We start from the raw sequence: 19,763 nt of genomic DNA, 5'->3' as shown, positions 1-19,763 counted from the left end.
ATTTACCCAGTTTTTATTTTCACACTGAACTGTTCATTAAATGATTTTGATGCGGGCCCTGGTTCTCTGGAGACTTCAGAATGGGGCAATAGAGAAAAATATCCCACAATTACTCAGGAACCCACACTTGCAGCACAGCAGCTGCATAAAAAAAAATCAAGAAACCCTCCATTCTGGGCCCAGCGCCACCTGGAGGCCGACTGAAAGCGCGCTTACCGGAAACCTTCCATTAGCCCCGTCTGGCGCCTCCCACCCTGACGATCGATGAGACCGGAAGCGGAAGAGTAATCCCTTTCCGCCGCTGCCGTCCTTCTGGAGACTGGTTCGATCCCCGCCCACTTTCCCCAAGTGACAGTTGCGGCTAGTCCTTTTGCACGATTATTTGCTCTCGATTAGAGAGAACGGAGGGAACGACGGCGGTCGCCGTCCGCTTCAGGCGCAGGAAAGACGGAGCGCCGCCGGTGGGCCTGGCGAGGAAAGTCGAGGGGAGGAGGAACACTTGAGTCTCCGAGGATACCAACTACCGGGGTAAGTGCCGCCGGACAGGCCTGCAAGTGCCTTCTAGACTCTAGCGCGGGGACTCCGTTTCACAGTAGGGTAACCTTCGGCGCTTTAACTGCTTAAGAACTACAATTCCCATCATCGCGCCGCAGTGATAAGCAGGCTGTGGCATTCTGGGAAATGTAGTTCTGGGATAACAGGGGCGCCGGAGTGTGATGGGCTCTTCCACGCTGTCTTCACTTACTTTTCTAAACTGGATGAAGTTGACTTTTTACAGACAGCCCGTATATTATTCCTCATGTGGCTCTCAGGCAGTTCTTCGCTGAAAGTCAAAATAGGCCCTGGTATTTCAGCTACACAGAGGCCCAAACAGCCCCCCACTAGCCCAAGATATTCTCTCAGGCCTGTGCGTTTTCTGCTGCCCCTTACTGTGTCCCAAACACATCTCCTGCCTTCATTTCTCTTTATTAGAGCCAGAAACAGTAGTGAAAACATTGGCTTCCAAGACTCCCAGCCCCCCAAACTTGCCAATTAGTTTAGCTGATCCAAGCAGGGTTGTCAGGTCTCATTTTCAAAACCAGCCAAATTCAGCTAAAAAACTAGCCAAGAGGCACTTTAGAAGTAGCCCAAAATAGCCCGATAAGTGCAGTGAAAACAAGTCTATATGTGAAAATATGCCTTTTACATATTTTCACTATTTCACATATTTTTCCATGAAGCAAAATGGAACAGATTCACCCGTCACCAGGGAGTAACTACAGAGCGGGGAGGTATAGGGGCCCCATAAGGCCGTAATACATATACAATTAAAATAAATATTGGTAAACTTCTAAACATTTTGGAGGCCGGCAGATTTTTGCCCTGAAATTGAGGAAATTCAACGGAAAATGAGCTAATGCATAAGAGTGAGGGGAGACTGGGGTACAGAACCCAAAATCTGATAACTCCCGGCTTCTACACAAGTCCGTGCTGGATTTTGTAGTCTTATATTAAACTTGGCAAATTGTTAAAACAAAAACTACATTACCCAGCATGCACTGGGAGACACAGGCTTAGCACATTAGGGCAAGAAAAACTGCGTCTGGTTTCCAAAGTGCAAACCAGGCAAAGACCCCAAAAAGTAGGCCAAATCCGTACCTTGGCTAGTTTGTACTTTCAAAACCAGCCTGGGCTTTAAATTAGTAACCCAATTTGGCTGGAAAACGCCAACCTGGCAACCCTGGATCCATGTCAGTGGATCCCATAGGGTTCAGGCCCAGGCACCATCTCTTAAAGGAAAATATAACCCTAAAGTTAAAAAAACCCTACCCTACATTTACTCCATAAACTGGATAATTCTAGGCCTTCGTTTTTTTTATAGTTTCTGAATTATATGCCATTTTACAGCTTTCACATGGGGGTCACAGACCCCCATCAAAAAAACAATGCTTTGTAAGGCTACAAATGTATTCTTATCGCTACGTTTTATTACCCACCTTTCTATTCAGACTCTTTATTATTCATATTCCAGTCTCCTATTCAAATCAATACATGGTTGCTAGGGTAGTTTGGGCCCTAGCAACCAGATGGCTTAAAATGAAAATTAGAGAACTACTGATTAAAAAGCTAAATAATTCAAATAATAATAAATGAAAACCAATTGCAAATTGTCTCAGTATATTACTCTCTACGTCATACTAAAAGTAAATATAAAGGTGAACAACACCTTTAATTTACCTTCAAGCTGGACTTTCAGGGGGTATTTTCATTAGGCATTTTACCTAAATCTCATCCAAATCTTCTCCAAGCCCCATCAGGAGAGGCAGCCCCTCAATTTGGGAGCCACTGCTTTAGAGAAAATAATGCAAGAGGATAAGCCGCTCAAGCCTAGGCTTTCCTACTGTACCCCCTGTTGTTGAATAACTTTTTGGGGTGTCTCTTCCGTAGTCCTGCTCTTGGTTCCTGCTGCAGGAGTCGGGGGATCATTTAATTTCAAACAGGTGTAATTCTAAAGCCGTTCTTCACTTTAGAATGACGTTTATTGTGGTGCAGATAGCAGAACTCAACTATAAGAAATTGGAATTAGTTCTTCATTTTGTGGGTGGGGTATTGAAATATTCACATTTTTTGTTTTTGCAGCTTAAATTATCTGTTTGCTAATAATTAGTTACTGTAGTAACTAGAAGGCATTGTTGAAGTTATTAAAAACGCATATTTAAGCTCCAACACATTACACAGCGTTGTCCAATAATTGGGTATATACGTGGAACCACCAAAAACCAATACAGGAGGTAAAGAGGGCCCTGCACAAACAAGCTAACAATTGAAAAATTCGAAATGGAAGTTAAAAAATTAAAGGGCCTGCAAAGAAAATGAAGCACTGCAAAATAAGAGTAACAGGGTCGGTGACCCCCGCCTTCTAAATAGCATTTGCAGCTGCATGCTGAAAGGTAATACAGGTATGGGATCAGTTATCCGGAATATCCAGAAAAATCTGAATTACAGAAAGGCCGTCTCCCATAGACTCCATTATAATCAAATAATTAAAATATTTAAAAACGATTTCCTTTTTCTCTGTAATAATAAAACAGTAGCTTGAACTTGATCCCAACTGAAATATAATTAATCCTCATTGGAAGCAAAACCAGCCTATTGGGGTTATTTAATACTTACATGATTTTATAGCAGACTTGAGGTATGAAGATCCAAATTACAGAAAGATCCGTTATCCGGAAACCCCCAGGTCTCGAGCATTCTGGATAACAGGTCTCCTATCTGTAGCTGGAGAACCATAGATGATGTATAAAGAAGACCTATTTGAAAGTTGCTCAGCAAGATTAATCTTATAGTATATATTTATAGCATAGAAATATAAGGATGAACTTCCCCTTTAAAAAACAAAATCCCTTAATGGGCAGGGGTCCTCTTTACCTCCGGTGTCGGACAACTATTATACAGCGCTGCAGAGTATGTTGGTGCTTTATAAACACTTGCTAATAATGACATGTTATGCATGAATAGAGGCGCTTTTGCCACAAGCCAGAGACTAAGCATTCAGAAGGCCACAGAATGAGTGAGGTGTTACAGTAAGTTGTGTGCAATTTTGTGTTTCTGCTTTCAAACCGAGGTGGAAGTGACTTTTATTTTTTATTTTTTTAACAAGTGGACTGTTCATACTCCCATATGTTATACAAGGCACTCTGCAGTAACACATGGCAACCAATAAGATGTTAGCTTTTAAACAGGTGACCAGTAAATGCTCCCGGCTGATTGGTTGCTATGGGTTACTGCTCCTGGGCAAACTTGGTGCCTTTTATTGCACAACCCCCTTTGTTGCTTTTTGCTCGGGTCTAACAGCGTGCCTCTGAATTTAAACAGAAGCAGAACGCAATATTAAAGGGGAACTGCAGCATTTATTTTGAAATAATAAAAGAAAACTTTTGCATCACTTGTTGTAAGGTAATTGTCATTGAAAACATTTGGCAGTATATCGTACACAATGAAGTCAGAGGCAACTGGACTTTGAGTTTTCTTGAAATCCTTTCACCACTCATCCAAGTGGCGACCTTTAGTTCTGTTTGTTGTTTATCTCATGACCACATAGGCAATTTATTTTTATGATTTTACTCTTGACACTGTGCGATTGTGCTCATGACTAGTGCAAGAAACCTGGGCTATGATTTATACAACTGATATTGTCCATTTTTGTTCAAGGTGCTGATAAGCTGCACTGTGGAGGTTCCTTCCCCTTTTTATTACTACAGGTATCAGATCCGTTGTCTGGAAACCCGTTATACACAAAGTTTTGAATTACAAAAGGCCATCTCCCATAGACTCCATTTTATCCAAATAATCAAAATTTTTAAAAATGATTATCTTTTTCTCTGTAATAATAAAATAGTGATACAAACATGATCCAAACTAATATATAATTAAATGGGTTCACCTTCCAAACACTTTTTTCAGTTCAGTTGTTTTCAGATTGTTCCCCAGAAATAAAACTTTTTTTCAATTGCTTTCCATTATTTATTTTTTTACTGTTGTTCCAAAATCTAAGTTTAAAGTTAAATGTTCCTGTCTGACAGCTCAGTAATTCAGGTGCAGACTCTAAGGGCAGGGGCAAACGGGCAGATTCGGGGAGATGTAGTCGCCTGACGACTAATCGCCTCTTCTTCGGGGCGACAATCTCCCTGAACTTACTTCTGCCTGCTAAAATGAAAAATCACCTTCGCCAATGCACTCGCGGCGCTTTGTTTTCCGAAGTTTCCTCGTGACGCAACTTCGGGCGACTTCGGAAATTGAAGTGCCGCGAGTGCCATTGCGCTGGCGTTTTCTCATTATAGCAGGCAGAAGGCAGTTTGGGGAGATTGTCGCCCCGCAGAAGAGGCGATAAGTTGTCAGGGGACTTCATCTCCCCGAATCTGCTCGTGTGCCCCTGCCCTCAACGGTTACAATTTTGCGACATTTAGTTGATCCATTTCTCAGCAGCATCTCTGAAGTATTAGCAACTATTGTATCAATTCTAACAGTGGCCTGTAATGAAACCCAGAGATTCTGCTCAGCAGGGACAAAGATAAGAAATGTATTGACTAAATGTATACATTTAGAACAGTTTACAGGGTCGGCGACCCACACCTCCCGGAGATGCTTTAGAAGGTAAAAAGCAACGCTTTACACTTCAATATTCGAAAAACGGTGACACATAGAAAATAGAAAGTAATTGAAAAAGGTGCTTATTTCTGATCTATCTGAAAACTACTAGTTGTTTGAAGGTGAACAACCCCTTTAATCCTTATTAGAAGCAAAACTAGCCTATTTAGTTTATTTAATGTTTACATGATTTTCTAGTAGCCTTAAGGTACGAAGATCCAAATTATGGAAAGATCCGCTGTTCCGGAAAACCCCAGGCCCTATGTATTCTGAATAACAGGTCCCATACCTGTAGTAGTTGAGTAACATAGTTTCAGTATGGGCAGTAGCAGCATCATTGTATTGTGTACAGGCTCTTGGGTTTCTGAACTAGTTCTCTAGTCTGACACTGCTCATGTCTTTCCGTCCCACAGAATCTCACTGACTCATTTGTTTGCGTAAATGAAGCATAACTGTCCTGGCACAGCTAATGTCAGTTCTGCACGAACTTCTCCCTGCCCAAATCTACTTATCTCATCGTGCATGTGATGGGTTTAAAGCTCAGAATGCAGCAATAAAGTGGTTTAGAGGGTTCATTCCAACGATGCCTGCAGTCTTTGCAGCAGTGCTGTTATACACAGGTTTTAGAGGAGAGCTAGTTTCTGCTATTCATTTCCTAGGATTGCTCCACCTAGCTGCCGAATGTAGAATCTATCTCTAAACATGCATGCTATTAGATGGGATGAACTGTCTGAATGCATAAATATGAATACAGGTATGGGATCTGTTATCCAGAAAGCTCCAAATTACATAATGGCTCCCATTTTATAAAAAAAAATCAACCTTTTTTTGTAAAATTATTTCCTTTTTCTCTGTAATAATAAAACAGTAGCTTCTACTTGATCCAAACTAAGATATAATTAATCCTTATTGGATGTAAACCCAGCCTATTGGGTTTATTTAACGTTTATATGATTTTCTAGTAGATTTAAAGTATGAAGATCCAAATTACAGAAAGATCCGTTGTCCAGGAAAACCCCAGGTCCCGAGCATTCTGGATAACAGTTCCCATATCTTTAATATGGAGTGTAGAAGTAGGTTTTCCCATTAATGGGCCGCAAACAACAAAAGATGAAATGTATTTGCATATTTACATTGCATATATACAGTACATTGCATAAATGTATTTACATATAACATACAGTTTTATCCTACTGGTACAATGGAAGTGTTTGCTGCAGAGGCTTTTGATGTATACAGTGCTGTGCAAGTTAGCAGCCATGTTTAGTTCAGAGATACATGGTCAGATTCGAGGGGATTAGCCCCATAGACTCCATTTTATCCAAATAATCCAAATTTTAAAAAAAAAATATTTCCTTTTTCTCTGTAATAATAAAACAGTATCTTATATTTGATCCAAACTAGGATATAATACATTCTTATTGGAAGCCAAACCAGCCTATTGGGTTTATTTAATGTTTACATGATTTTCTAATAGACTTAAGGTATGAAGATCCAAATTACGGAAAGATCAGTTATACGGAAAACCTGAAGTCATACCTGTATAGTATACATTTAAAGGGCCCTTTGCTAAATTTATTTCTTATGAAATTGTTTAATTTTAACTTATAATTTATTTATATTGGTTAGTTTAGTGCTTTTTTTGGGCATTTGTTGATCTGTATAGTCCAATGCTGATGTACTTTCCCTGGGGTTCTGCATTTCATTTGCTTGTTGCGTCTGCATGTCGTACTGCTGTATTTCATTTACAGTGAAACCTCAATTTTACATCCCCTGATTTTTAGTTTCCCCTCACTTTACATTGTTTTTTTGTGGTCCCACCTATACATTATGCATAATACATTTCCCTGATTTTAAATTATTTTATTCTGGTCTTTTGAAAAATCTAAAATGGGGGTTCTACTGTATTAGAACAGCTGTGATTGTATCACTTTTGACTTGCTAAGGGATTCATTCAAGCCTTATGTTTCCCCCGTTACCTGGAGTTGTGGGGATCAGCTGCAGCAGTATGAGGAAACTGTAAATATATATACAATAATAACTATTGCTGTCGCTAGTAATGATGAATTAGTGCATGGCTGACCCCTGCAGCTTTTATTTTGGGGCTGTGTCCTTCTGGTGTGCTCAGCTGGATGTATGTACATATAAGGGCAAGCACAGTGCATATCACAGGCTCAGGCCTTGTCTCACATAGCTGTACATAGCAAGCACAAATGTCGTTGTAATGCAGATGTACAGAAGTGTAACTTATACAGCAAGCTTATTTGTTGCTTCGTAAGTTGCCATACGGATCTTGTACAGGTATGGCATCCGTTATCTGGAAACCCATTATCCAGAAATAATAATCATCATTCTTTTCTAAAATAGCTGTACATAGCAAGCACAAATGTCATTCTAATGCAGATGTACAGAAGTTTAATTTATAGAGTAATTACGATCTGATTTACGAAAAGCCTGTCTCCCATAGACTCCATCAAAAATATTTCCTTTTTCTCTGTAGTAATAATAATAACAGTACATTGTACATCTATGGGACCTGTTATCTAGATTGATCTAGAATAGATCATTTCCCTTTTCTCTGTAATAATAAAACAGTAGCTTGTACTTGCTCCCAACTAAAATATAATTAATCCTTATTGGAAGCAAAACCAGCCTATTGGGTTTAATTAATGTTTACATGATTTTCTATGCTTAAAGTATGAAGATCCAAATTACTGAAAGATCAGTTATCCAAAATACCCCAGGTCCAGATCATTCTGGATAACGGGTTCCATACATATATTTGTGTCCAAGCACAAATCAACTCTGTGGTGTCTCACCAAGATTGTACTAGTCAGTAGTATGCTATACGGGTATGGGACCGGTTATCCAGATTGCTCGGGACCTGGGGTTTTCTGCATAACGGATCTTTCCGTAATTTGGATCTTCATACCTCAAGTCTACTATAAAATCATGTAATCATTAAATAAACCCAATAGGCTGGTTTTGCTTCCATTAAGGATTAATTGTATCTTCTTTGGTAGCAAGTACAAGCTACTATATTATTATCACGGAGAAAAAGGAAATAATTTTTCAAAATTTGGTTAAAATGGAGTCTATGGGAGACAGCCTTTCTGTAATTCCGAGCTTTCTGTATAATGGGTTTCTAGATAACTGATCCCATACTTGATCCCAACTAAGATATAACTAATCCCAGCCTGTTGGGTTTATTTAATGATTACATGATTTTCTACTAGACTTAAAGGGATCCTGTCATGGGAAAATGCGATTATTTTTCAAAACGCATCAGTTAATAGTCCAGCAGAATTTTGCAATGAAATCCATTTCTCAAAAGAGCAAACAGATTTTTTTATATTCAATTTTGAAATCTGACATGGGGCTAGAGTGAAGACATATTGTCAATTTCCCTGTTGCCCCTGGTCATGTGACTTGTACCTGCACTTTAGGAGAGAAATGCTTTCTGGCAGGCTGCTGTTTTTCCTTCTCAATGTAACTGAATGTGTCTCAGTGAGACATGGGTTTTTACTATTGAGTGTTGTTCTTAGATCTACCAGGCAGCTGTTATCTTGTGTTAGGGAGCTGCTATCTGTTTACCTTCCCATTGTTCTTTTGTTTGGCTGCTGGGGGGGAAAAGGGAGGGGGGTGATATCACTCTAACTTGCAGTACGGCAATAAAGAGTAATTGAAGTTTATCGGAGCGCAAGTCACATGACTTGGGGCAGCTGGGAAATTGACAATATGTCTAGCCCCATGTCAGATTTCAAAATTGAATATAAAAAAAATCTGTTTGCTCTTTTGAGAAATTGATTTCAGTGCAGAATTCTGCTGGAGCAGCACTATTAAGTGATTTATTTTGAAAAATTTTTTTTTTCCCATGACAGTATCCCTTTAAGGTATGAAGATCCAAATTATGGAAAGATCTGTTATCTGGAAGACCCCAGGTCCTGAGCATTATGGGTAACAGGTCTCATACCTGTATCTCTTCTCATACCTGTAACTCTGCATCCATTGTACCAAAACTAATGAGCCAATATAAAATTGGACTGTCTGCCCAGATTCTGCACATCAATGGGGTCTTTCTTCAGTTCGCTTCCTCCTTGTGCCCCAAGAGTGCAGATACTGTACATGTTGCACATATCCATAAGCAGACTAGCTTGCACTTTAAAGTGGGCATAGACAGACTGGCCTTTAGGTTATCTCACCAGTCATACAGCACTGATGGATTTGCCCGTAGATTTTGCCATTCATGCTAAAGGCCTGAACGATCGAATGTAAGTGGACGTGGGGATATGCTGCGGCTCTGTTTAGGTCCTTCACCCTCGTACCATCCACCTGCAAAGCTTAGTTTCTGCCCATTAGTGGGTTTGTGACCCCCACTATAGACCCGAACCGCAACTCGCATATTTTACCCACTTCGATCTGCTACCTGACCCGCAACCTGCTGAAAACCATTAAACAGGAAGTTATGTTGCTGCAAACTGGAAGTGACATCAAAAGTGGGCAGGGACAGAAAAAAGTTTTGTAAAATATAGACAATATAACATAAATATAAGAAATTTAGATTAGACCCGCAACCCGCATCAGTACCTACACCTGAAAATCACACCTGCATCAGTACCTACACCTGAAAATCCTACCCTCATCCTGCAGAGTACCCACTTTTTTTGACCTGCAGGGAATCCAATCCCACTGTATTTGCAGAAGGGCACAGTTTTCCTATTAGGCTGGGGCAGGCTTTGAGGCACATTGTTCATTACATTTATACAGGTATGGGACCTGTTATCCAGAATGCTCAGGACTTTGGGCTTTCCTAATAACGGATCGACCAAACGACCGATCTCCGCCGGACGAAAAATGTCGGGACTCTCCACACACGGTCCGAAAATCACACGTTTCCTTGATCCGTACGATCAGATCTTTGCGTCTATGGCCAGCTTTAGTCTGAATCAGGTACAAGGTACTGTTTTATTATCACAGAGAAAAAGGAAATCATTTTTAAAAAACTCGGATTATTTGGATAAAATGGAGTCTATGGGAGGCAACCTTTCCATAATTCTGGAGCTTTCTGGATAATGGGCTTCCAGATAATTGGTTTCCAGATAATAAATAAATAAATATATATATATATATATATATATATATATATATATATATATATATATATATATATATATATATATAGGAAAAGATGATATAAAATCCTGGAAAATGTAAAATCAGGGAAAAGTATTATGCATAATATATAGGTGGGACCACAAAACAATAATGTAAAATGAGGGAAAACTTAAAATCAAGGGATCTAAAATTAAGGTTTCACTGGATATATACCCCCCCCCCTTTCTCAGCTACTTTTCCATCCCACAAACAGAAAAAGTTTTTTTGGTAGATGATGGGTTGGGTAATTGCAGTATGTGTTCCGAGGACATGACACTTAGGCTTCGGGGGGCTAACTGTCAGAAGGCAGTTTCTCATCACTTCCCGGCAGGTAGGAAAAAGTGTCGGCACTTTAGGCTTGATAGTAAGTAAATACCCATCCTATTTGTAGAAAGAATACTTAGATTCAATTGTTCATTCTGTTATTTTACTGCTTTCATAACACTGATGGTGCACGTGGCCGAGGATAACCACGCTGAAATGTGACACAACGAAACGCACGTTTGTTTAAAATTGTAAATCTTTGCCGTCGGCGATCAGCAGTTGTTACACTCGCCTTAATGTACAAGTCCTCATGTGTCGTTACATGCTTAATAGAGTTACTGTGCCCTGGCACGTATCCACTCCAAATAACAGCAACATTCCTGCAGTGGAAAGCTCTCCATTTAACCTGTTCAGGCAGCCCTTCAGCAGCTTCACCTCAGCTTTATGATAGGCAAGGACTACTCATTAATCAAGGACTTTGATAAAGGTGCTAGAAAGGTATTTAAAGGACCAGTAACATTTTTGCCTTTCTTAAAGGAACAGTTCAGTGTAAATATAAAAACTGGGCATATAGGCTGTGCAAAATAAAAAAATGTTTCTAGTTTAGTCATACGGCACAGGTGAAATAGTGGATAAGAGTTAAAGGGATCCTGTCATCAGAAAACATGTTTTTATCAAAATACATCAGTTAATAGTGCTACTCCAGCAGAATTCTGCACTGAAATCCATTTCTCAAAAGAGCAAACAGATTTTTTTATATTCAATTTTGAAATCTGACATGGGGCTAGACATTTTGTCAATTTCCCAGCTGCCCCTGGTCATGTGACTTGTGCCTGCACTTTAGGAGAGCAATGCTTTCTGGCAGACTGCTGTTTTCCCTTCTCAATGTAACTGAATGTGTCTCAGTGAGACATGGGTTTTTACTATTGAGTGTTGTTCTTAGATCTACCAGGCAGCTGTTATCTTATGTTAGGGAGCTGCTATCTGGTTACCTTCCCATTGCTCTTTTGTTTGGCTGCTGGGGGGGGGGGGTGAAGGGAGGGGGTTATATCACTCCAACTTGCAGTAAAGAGTGATTAGAGCACAAGTCACATGACTTGGGGCAGCTGGTAAATTGACAATATGTCTAGCCCCATGTCAGATTTCAAAATTGAATATAAAAAAATCTTTTTTCTCTTTTAAGAAATGGATTTCAGTGCAGAATTCTGCCGGAGTGGCACTATTAACTGTTCTACAGAGCTTATCTGCTGTGTAACCTGAGCCTTTTCTCCTTTGAATGGCTGCACAGCAGCTTATTTATATAACCAATAGTAGTGTTTCTGAAGCAAACACACCAATTTTACCAGTGCAGGGCAACATTGCATTATATTTTTATTACTTTACAAAACTTCAATCTTTTGATGTTACTGTTCCTTTAAGTGCAGGAGATCAAATAGAAACTCAGGTTATTTCAGTAACAATCCGTAACTGCGGGTTTAGCTGTCAAAATCGGGACTGTCCCGTGAAAGAAAGGAACAGTTGGGGAGGTATGGGTTTTACCTCCCCCTTAACAGGCAATTAACATTGGCCATATGTTTGTGTGGTTCTTGTTTTAGTAGATGTATGTTTGGGATACAGTTGAAATCGAAATATTGCCGGCATAAGATTGTCTTGCATTTGCCACTGTGTCACCGTTGGTGTTGCCATGGCGTAAGTGATTGTTTACATCTAAACAAACCGCTTGATATTATGTAATCCATTCACCACAAAAGGCCGGCTGCACACACACCATATTTAGCTCGCTATCACTTACACGCTAATCTCTGCTTCGTTCCTTCTCTCTCACTCCTACACACTGTCACATTGTATTACTGAGGAATAAATGGGTTCCAGCCAAGCCATACTCTTGCCTCATATTAGCCCCGCTATTTATTCTCCTTTTGAGTGTGTGTAATTCTAATAACACAGAAAATATTTACTTTGTTAACGGTACTGTCAGATTCTTTTTAGCAGTCAAGTTCTCGTGGAAAAAACAAACCTCAAACCATCTGTTTGTTAGTAATAAGCCAGGTCTACGCCTCTATTCCTGTTTTCGCCTTAGTTAAGTTTTAGTATTTTAGTAAAATGTTAACTCTAAAATGTTGACTCTTTCCAGCTTTCAAATGGGGTCACTGACCCCATCTAAAAAACAAATGCTCTGTAAGGCTACACATGTATTGTTATTCCTACTTTTTATTACTCCTCTTTCTATTCAGGCCTCTCCTATTCATATTCCAGTACCTTATGCAAATGAATGTATGGTTGCTAGGGTAATTTGGACTCTAGCAAATTGGTGAGCTGCTGAATAAAAAGCTAAATATTGCAAAACCCACAAATAATAACATATGTAAACCAATTGCAAATTTGCTCAGATTATCACTATCTACATCATACTTAAAGTTAATTTAAAGAATACAATTGTTTTTTTGTGCTGGACCTTCCATACCTCTTTTATCTGTTGTTTTTTCTCTGGGGCAATTATTTTTGTATTTTATATATATATATACATACACATACATACTTATGCATGCCCTTTAATATTGGCACAAAAACTGCCATTTTGCTACTGACATAGATATGTATCTAGGCGTCTCTCTTCTTTGCAGGATTTTGTAGGGCTACAAGAATCCTAGATTTGTTTGGGATTCAGTGTAATCCCAGCCCTTTTCAACTGAATCCAAGTCTTTTTCAACCAAATCCAAACCTTAAAAATCATGTAGCTTTAGGTCAAGTGATTAAGGGGATTGAAATATTTTTTCATATATACTCCCCCCCCCCCTCTCCATAATATGCATGTGCAAATTAGGGTTCCAATTAGGTTCGGGATTTGGTCAAATCCTTCCTGAAAGATATTTGTCTGAATCCCAAAAATATGGATTCAGTTCTTCCCTTGTATTTTGACAGCAAGTGTCATGACTAAAAAACAGAAAGTGTCACGTGTGGGTTGCAGTATGAATCAATCAAACATATTCTAAAATAACACAAATAATATTCCTTTGGGCTGACCCATAGGTAGGATTAGTTGAGGGGAGACCTGACGGTTCTAAATCACTTGAAATGAATTTCAATGCAAGTAGGAAAAGGACAGTCATTTCTTTTACCAGCTACATACCAGTCCCTCTGTGCTACGTGTTTATTTGCATGTTCCTGCAATTCGGGGTCAAACTTCCTGATCAGAGTAATTGATCTGACAAATTTCTACATTTTGTTCAGTGTAAAAATAAATACTTGGTAAATAGACTGTACAAAATAAAAGAAATTCTAATATAGTTAGCCAAAAATGTAATGTATAAAGGCTGAAGTGACTGGATGTCTAACATAATAGCCAGAACACTACTTCCTGCTTTTCAGCTCTCTTGGTTTCCACTGATTGGTTACCAGGCAGAGACTTGAGGAGGGGGGCACATAGGTCATAACTGTTTCTTTTGAATCTGAGCTGAATGCTGAGAATCAATTGCAAAGTCACTGAACAGTCATGTACCATGTAGCCCCCTTAAAGACTAAGGGCAGGACTACACGGCCGATTCCGATGCGATATGAAAAATCGCAGGCGTCACATCGGAAATAAGGTAAGTCATTCAATTGTCGGATCACGTCGCAGCGTTGATGCTACGCGACACAATCAGACACTGGCATTACTTACCTTATTTCCGTTGCATCCGACATGACGCCTGCGATTTTGCGCAGTGCGGCGGAATCGGCCGTGTAGTCCTGTCCTAACTCGGAGTTCCAAGAGCTGAAAAGCTGGAAGTAGTGTTCTGCTATGTTAGACATCCAGTCACTCCAGCTTTTATAAATTATATTTTTGGCAAACTATATTAGAAACATTTTTTATTTTGCACAGCCTATTTACCCAGATTTTGTTTTTACTCTGAACTGTTCTTTTAAGTAATAAAAATCCAAATTACAGAAAGATCCATTATCCAGCAAACCCCAGGTCCAGAGTATTCTGGAAAATCGGTCCCATACCTGTGTAAACCAATGTTCGTGCACACAAATTTTGAGGCCATCGCACACAAATTTTTGTGCAAAAACACAATTTTTTTTTTTTGTGCACATAGCCAAGAATGAATTAGAGGGAACATTGGGGTAAAGTTTGGTTTATAGTGCTATTATTTCCATTTTCATAAAGTTACATAATGCCTGAGCATGCAAGAGGTCCTTGTGCTAACAATGACATGCTGCTCTTCAGGTGAGAATCACTGGGAAATTGCCCAAATAGATGTGCACCCGTGCCTCCAGATTTATTGCAGAAGGAGTTGCTTTAAGACCAGCAATAACACTTATGAACAAAAACAAAAGACAAAGCAATATGTGCACCATTATCCTAAAGGCTACAGCGTGGTATGCATTGATGGAATTTATGACAGAATGCACCAACCTGTAGCAAGGAATGCTGCTGTGTAAGAGTAAGAAAGGAAACATTAACAAAAAAAAGTAGAAAATACATATATACATAGTTATAGTTAAATCGAGTTGAAGAAAGACAAAGTCCGTCAAGTCCAACCCCTCCAAATGAAAACCCAGCATCCATACACACACCCCTCCCTACTTTCACATACATTCTATATACCCATATCTATACTAACTATAGAGCTTAGTATCACAATAGCCTTTGATATTATGTCTGTCCAAGAAATCATCCAAGCCATTCTTATAGTCATTAACTGAATCAGCATCACAACATCACCCGGCAGTGCATTCCACAACCTCACTGTCCTCACTGTGAAGAACCCCCTACGTTGCTTCAAATGAAAGTTCTTTTCTTCTAGTCTAAAGGGGTGGCCTCTGGTACGGTGATCCACTTTATGGGTAAAAAGGTCCCCTGCTATTTGTCTATAATGTCCTCTAATGTACTTGTAAAGTGTAATCATTAAGCGCCTTTTTTCCAGAGAAAACAACCCTAACCTTGACACTCATGGTTGCTGTAATAATACACACACACACACACAACAGTTGCTTCACACACAGCTTATTTACTAGGGCAGTGAACCTTAAAGGACCAGTAACATAAAAAAAACTGTTTGTATTTAGCGGAAAAAAAACCCCACTAAGACACTTTAAATTCGCAAAGTCCTTATTAGGAAGTAACTTACCGATTGTCCGCTTGCGCTCCTCTTCAGAAACGGCGACAGGGCGACGATCCATCGTGCTTTGCTCAATTTCTCCTCCCTGCCTTCTGTAGGAGATAGCCAGGGAGGAGAAATCGAGCGCCACACGATGGATCGTTGACATTTCTGAAGAGGAGCACAAGTGAGAATTAGTAAGTTATTTCTTAATAAACACTTTGAGAATTTAAAGTTAAAAGTGTGTTGGTGTTTTTTTTTCCATTAAATACAAACAAATTGTTTTAAACATTTTTTATGCTACTGGTCCTTTAAGGGGATATGGTCATGGGAAAAAATGTCACATCCGTTAATAGTGCTGCTCAGAGTCAGAAGAAGAAGGCAAATAATTAAAGGGATACTGTCATGGGGGAAAAAATTAATAGTGCTGCTCCAGCAGAATTCTGCACTTAAATCCATTTCTCAAAAGAGCAAACTGATTTATTTCATATGTTATTTAGAAATCTGACATGGGGCTAGACATATTGTCAGTTTCCCAGGAGCCCTCGGGTCATGTGACTTGTGCTTTGATAAACTTTAGTCACTCTTTACTGCTGTACTGCAAGTTTCAGTGATATCATTCCTCTCCCTCCCCCCCCAGCACCCTAACAACAGAACAATAGGAAGGTACAGATAGCAGCTCCCTAACACAAGATAACAGCTCCCTGGTAGATCTAAGAACAGCACTAGTAAAATCCAGGTCCCACTGCGACACATTCAGTTACATTGAGTAGAAGAAACAACAGCCTGCCAGAAAGCAGTTCCATCCTAAAGTGCTGGCTCTTTCTGAAATCACATGACCAGGCAAAATTACCTGAGATGGAGCCTAAACACCAATATTACAACTAAAAAAATACACTTGCTGGTTCAGGAATTAAATTTTATACTGTAGAGTGAATTATTTGCAGTGTATACAGCAGGGGTGTCCAAACTGCGGCCCGAGGGCCACATGCGGCCCAGGATGGATATGAATGTGGCCCAGCTTGAAACTCTCAGTTCCCGAGGAAGCATCATAATAATAATATAATAATAAGTCTCTTTAATGTCCAGATGTCCAATATTCTAGTGTATGAGATGTCCAATATTCTAGTGTATAGCTCCATCTTGTTATCCAACTGGTATTGCAGTTCTTTTCAGTGTATTTTCTTTACTTTCACAAATCAAAAGTGTTTGTGTATTTCATGTGTGGCCCCCGGACAATTTTTCTTTTTCCAATGTGGCCCAGGGAAGCCAAAAGATTGGACACCACTGGTATACAGTGTAATTTAGAAATAAAAACATCATAAAAATCATGACAGAATCCCTATAATAATAAAACTGCATCTGTGTTTCATCTACATGAAACATCCCCAGGCAACTGCTATGTATTCACCACAGTCTCTCTTTTTGTCCCTTTATAGTGAGCCATGTTTTGGAAGTTTGATCTGCACACGAGTTCGCACGTGGACACGCTGCTGGAGAGAGAAAATGTCACCCTCTTCGAACTGCTCGATGAAGAGGACGTGCTGCAGGAGTGCAAAGTGGTCAACCGAAAACTAATAGATTATTTGGTGCAGCCTCAACACATGGAAGAATTGGTCAACTGCATCACACAGGAACCTTCTAGTGACACAGATGAGAAGATTCGCTATAAGTAAGTAAAGCTATTTAAAGTGCCTTGACGGCTATTCCTAATACATTTAACATTGGGAAGGTCAGGCAAGTTATTGCAGTAGGTGTTTAAAGGGAATGTCAAGCCAAAAACAATTTTTTACCTAATAAAAACATAATTCTAAGCAACTTTGCAATATACATTCATTACAAATGGTCTATGGTGTTTGTTATTTGAATATGTATTGTTATTGAAAGTAGTGTTTATTCCTTTCTGTTCTCTGCACTGGCGGCTCAGACGGTTGATATAATGTAAGACAAGGCAACTGATTAACAGACCTGTCTTTGCTGCTGGGGAACTAAGACTTTTGCACCATTGTTTAGTAACAACCAGGAGTTAAAGGAATATTAACAGTAATAACAATATACTGTAGTGGTGACCTGCACAGGTAAAACTTGACTGTTTGCTTCAGAAACACTACTATTGTTTGTATAAACAGGCCATGGGGACAGCCATTCAAGCACAGGATAAACAATATATAAGCTCTGATGAATCACATTGTATACTTCAGAGCATATCTGTTATCTGCTGCGTATCCTTTGCCTTTTCTCATTTTTCAGCTTTGAATGGCTGCCCCCATGGCTACACAGCAGCTTATTTATATAAACTATAGTAGTGTTTCTGAAGCAAACACACCAGTTTTACCGGTGCAGGGGCCCAGGACATTATATTTTCATTACTTTAAAGCACTTGTATTATTTGGAGTTACTGTTCCTTTAAGCAAATGCTCCTTTCAATAGCAATGTTTTACATATAACTTCACAAGCACTGAACATTTTTAAGACATGTATATTGTAGAGTTTCTTAGAATTATGTTTTATTTGGCAAATTTTTATTTTGGGGTTGTCTTGCCCTTTAAGTTATCAGCATGCTGTATAGGGTAGGTCTGTCCAACAGGACCATGCATGTTTAACAGTGGCTGCTGCTAGAGCTTGGCATATAGCTGATTGGGTAGATTAACTGCTGAGAAGTACTAGCAATTATTTATTGCTCTAGTCTCATACTGTGGAAGCTTATTAAAAACAAATTCAAGGAATTAAGTTCCATGTTTCAATGCTTCAATAGAATTTATTGGATTGTGGAATTAATACCTATAATTATGAATCAAGAAGATTATCATTTTTTATATATATATATATATATATATATATATATATATATATAAATAATCAACCTATTCTGCAGTCATTTTACAGTTCCTGCTCCAGTGTAGCTTACAATAAGTTCCTATGGCACACACTGGCCACACACTGTATAATGTTATCTGGAGACCATTAAAGGAAAACTATACTCCCAAAATGAATACCTAAGCAACAGTTTATATCAAATTAAGTGGCATATTAAAGAATCTTACCAAACTAGTATATATATTTAAGTAAATATTGCCCTTTTACATCTCTTGCCTTGAGCCACCATTTCGTGATGGTGTCTGTGCTGCCTCAGAGATCACCTGACCAGAAATACTACAACTCTAACTGTAACAGGAAGAAGTGTGGAAGCAAAAGACAGAACTCTGTCTGTTAATTGGCTCATGTGACCTAACGTGTATGGTTTGTTTGTGTGTACAGTGAATCATACGATCCCCTTATTTTTTTTTTTTTTAAAACGGCAATTTTCTATTTATGATTACCCAATGGCACATACTACTAAAAAAGTATATTATTATGAAAATGTTTTATTTACATTAAGCAGGGTTTTACATATGAATGTTGTATGCAATATCTTTTTATAGAGACCTACATTGTTTGGGGGGTATAGTTTTCCTTTAACCTGCCTTTATGGAAGGAAATCCACCAGCACTGTTTGTGATATTTGCACAAATAACACCAGTGCCCTAAGCAGAGAACTTCTGGGAATATTTATGTGTGAATGAGGAATCTGTGTCAACTGCTTTTCTGCTTGCTATGAGCTTTTCAGCAGGGATGGGCTGTACATTGATGCTGGTGTAGCTGTGTCTGTGGGGGGCAAAATGTGACTAGAAGGGTGGAGTCGTTTTGGCGAGGGCTGACACATTTTGGATGCCTAATATATTTGTTGTTGTCTAGGTATCCAAGTGTTTCTTGCGAGATTCTGACCGCAGACGTATCCCAAATAAACGATGCATTAGGAGAGGATGAGTCTCTACTTAAGCGTCTTTATGGCTTCTTACAAACCAACGAGGACTTGAATCCTTTATTGGGTAGCTTCTTCAGCAAAGTAATGGGCATTCTAATTAACCGCAAAACAGAACAGGTACGTCTCTCAAGACTGTATTCATTGTGTAATATTATTACTATTAGCACAACTGTAATACTACTTAAAGGAAAGGTAAAGTCATTGGGGGATGCCACAGGCTGGGGCTGCACTTCTTTAGAAATTGCACTGACTTGGGGTAGTTTATTACTGAACAGGCTTTTACCTTCTTCCAAGGAAACAGACTTGGCACATGAGCAATTTTACAT

At 39.2% G+C, this 19,763-nt stretch overlaps 1 protein-coding gene across 5 annotated transcripts in view; it reads left to right on the top strand.

Moving 5' to 3' along the window:
• The first annotated feature begins 325 nt into the window (after positions 1-325).
• ppp6r1.L (protein phosphatase 6 regulatory subunit 1 L homeolog) overlaps positions 326-19,763 on the top strand; it is a 72,879-nt gene continuing 53,441 nt past the window's right edge. For 4 of the 5 annotated variants that reach the window (XM_041568371.1, XM_041568370.1, XM_018224291.2 and 1 more), the window contains exons 1-3: positions 387-528; positions 17,072-17,304; positions 19,368-19,554. In XM_041568371.1, coding sequence (XP_041424305.1) covers positions 17,078-17,304; positions 19,368-19,554 — 414 coding nt within the window. In that variant the 5' untranslated portion in view covers positions 387-528; positions 17,072-17,077. 5 annotated transcript variants of the gene reach the window in all.

This window comes from Xenopus laevis, chromosome 7L, assembly GCF_017654675.1.
Source record: "Xenopus laevis strain J_2021 chromosome 7L, Xenopus_laevis_v10.1, whole genome shotgun sequence".
NCBI lineage: Eukaryota > Metazoa > Chordata > Amphibia > Anura > Pipidae > Xenopus > Xenopus laevis.
Note: the sequence above shows the minus strand (reverse complement) of the source record. Positions and strands in the feature narration are given on the sequence as shown.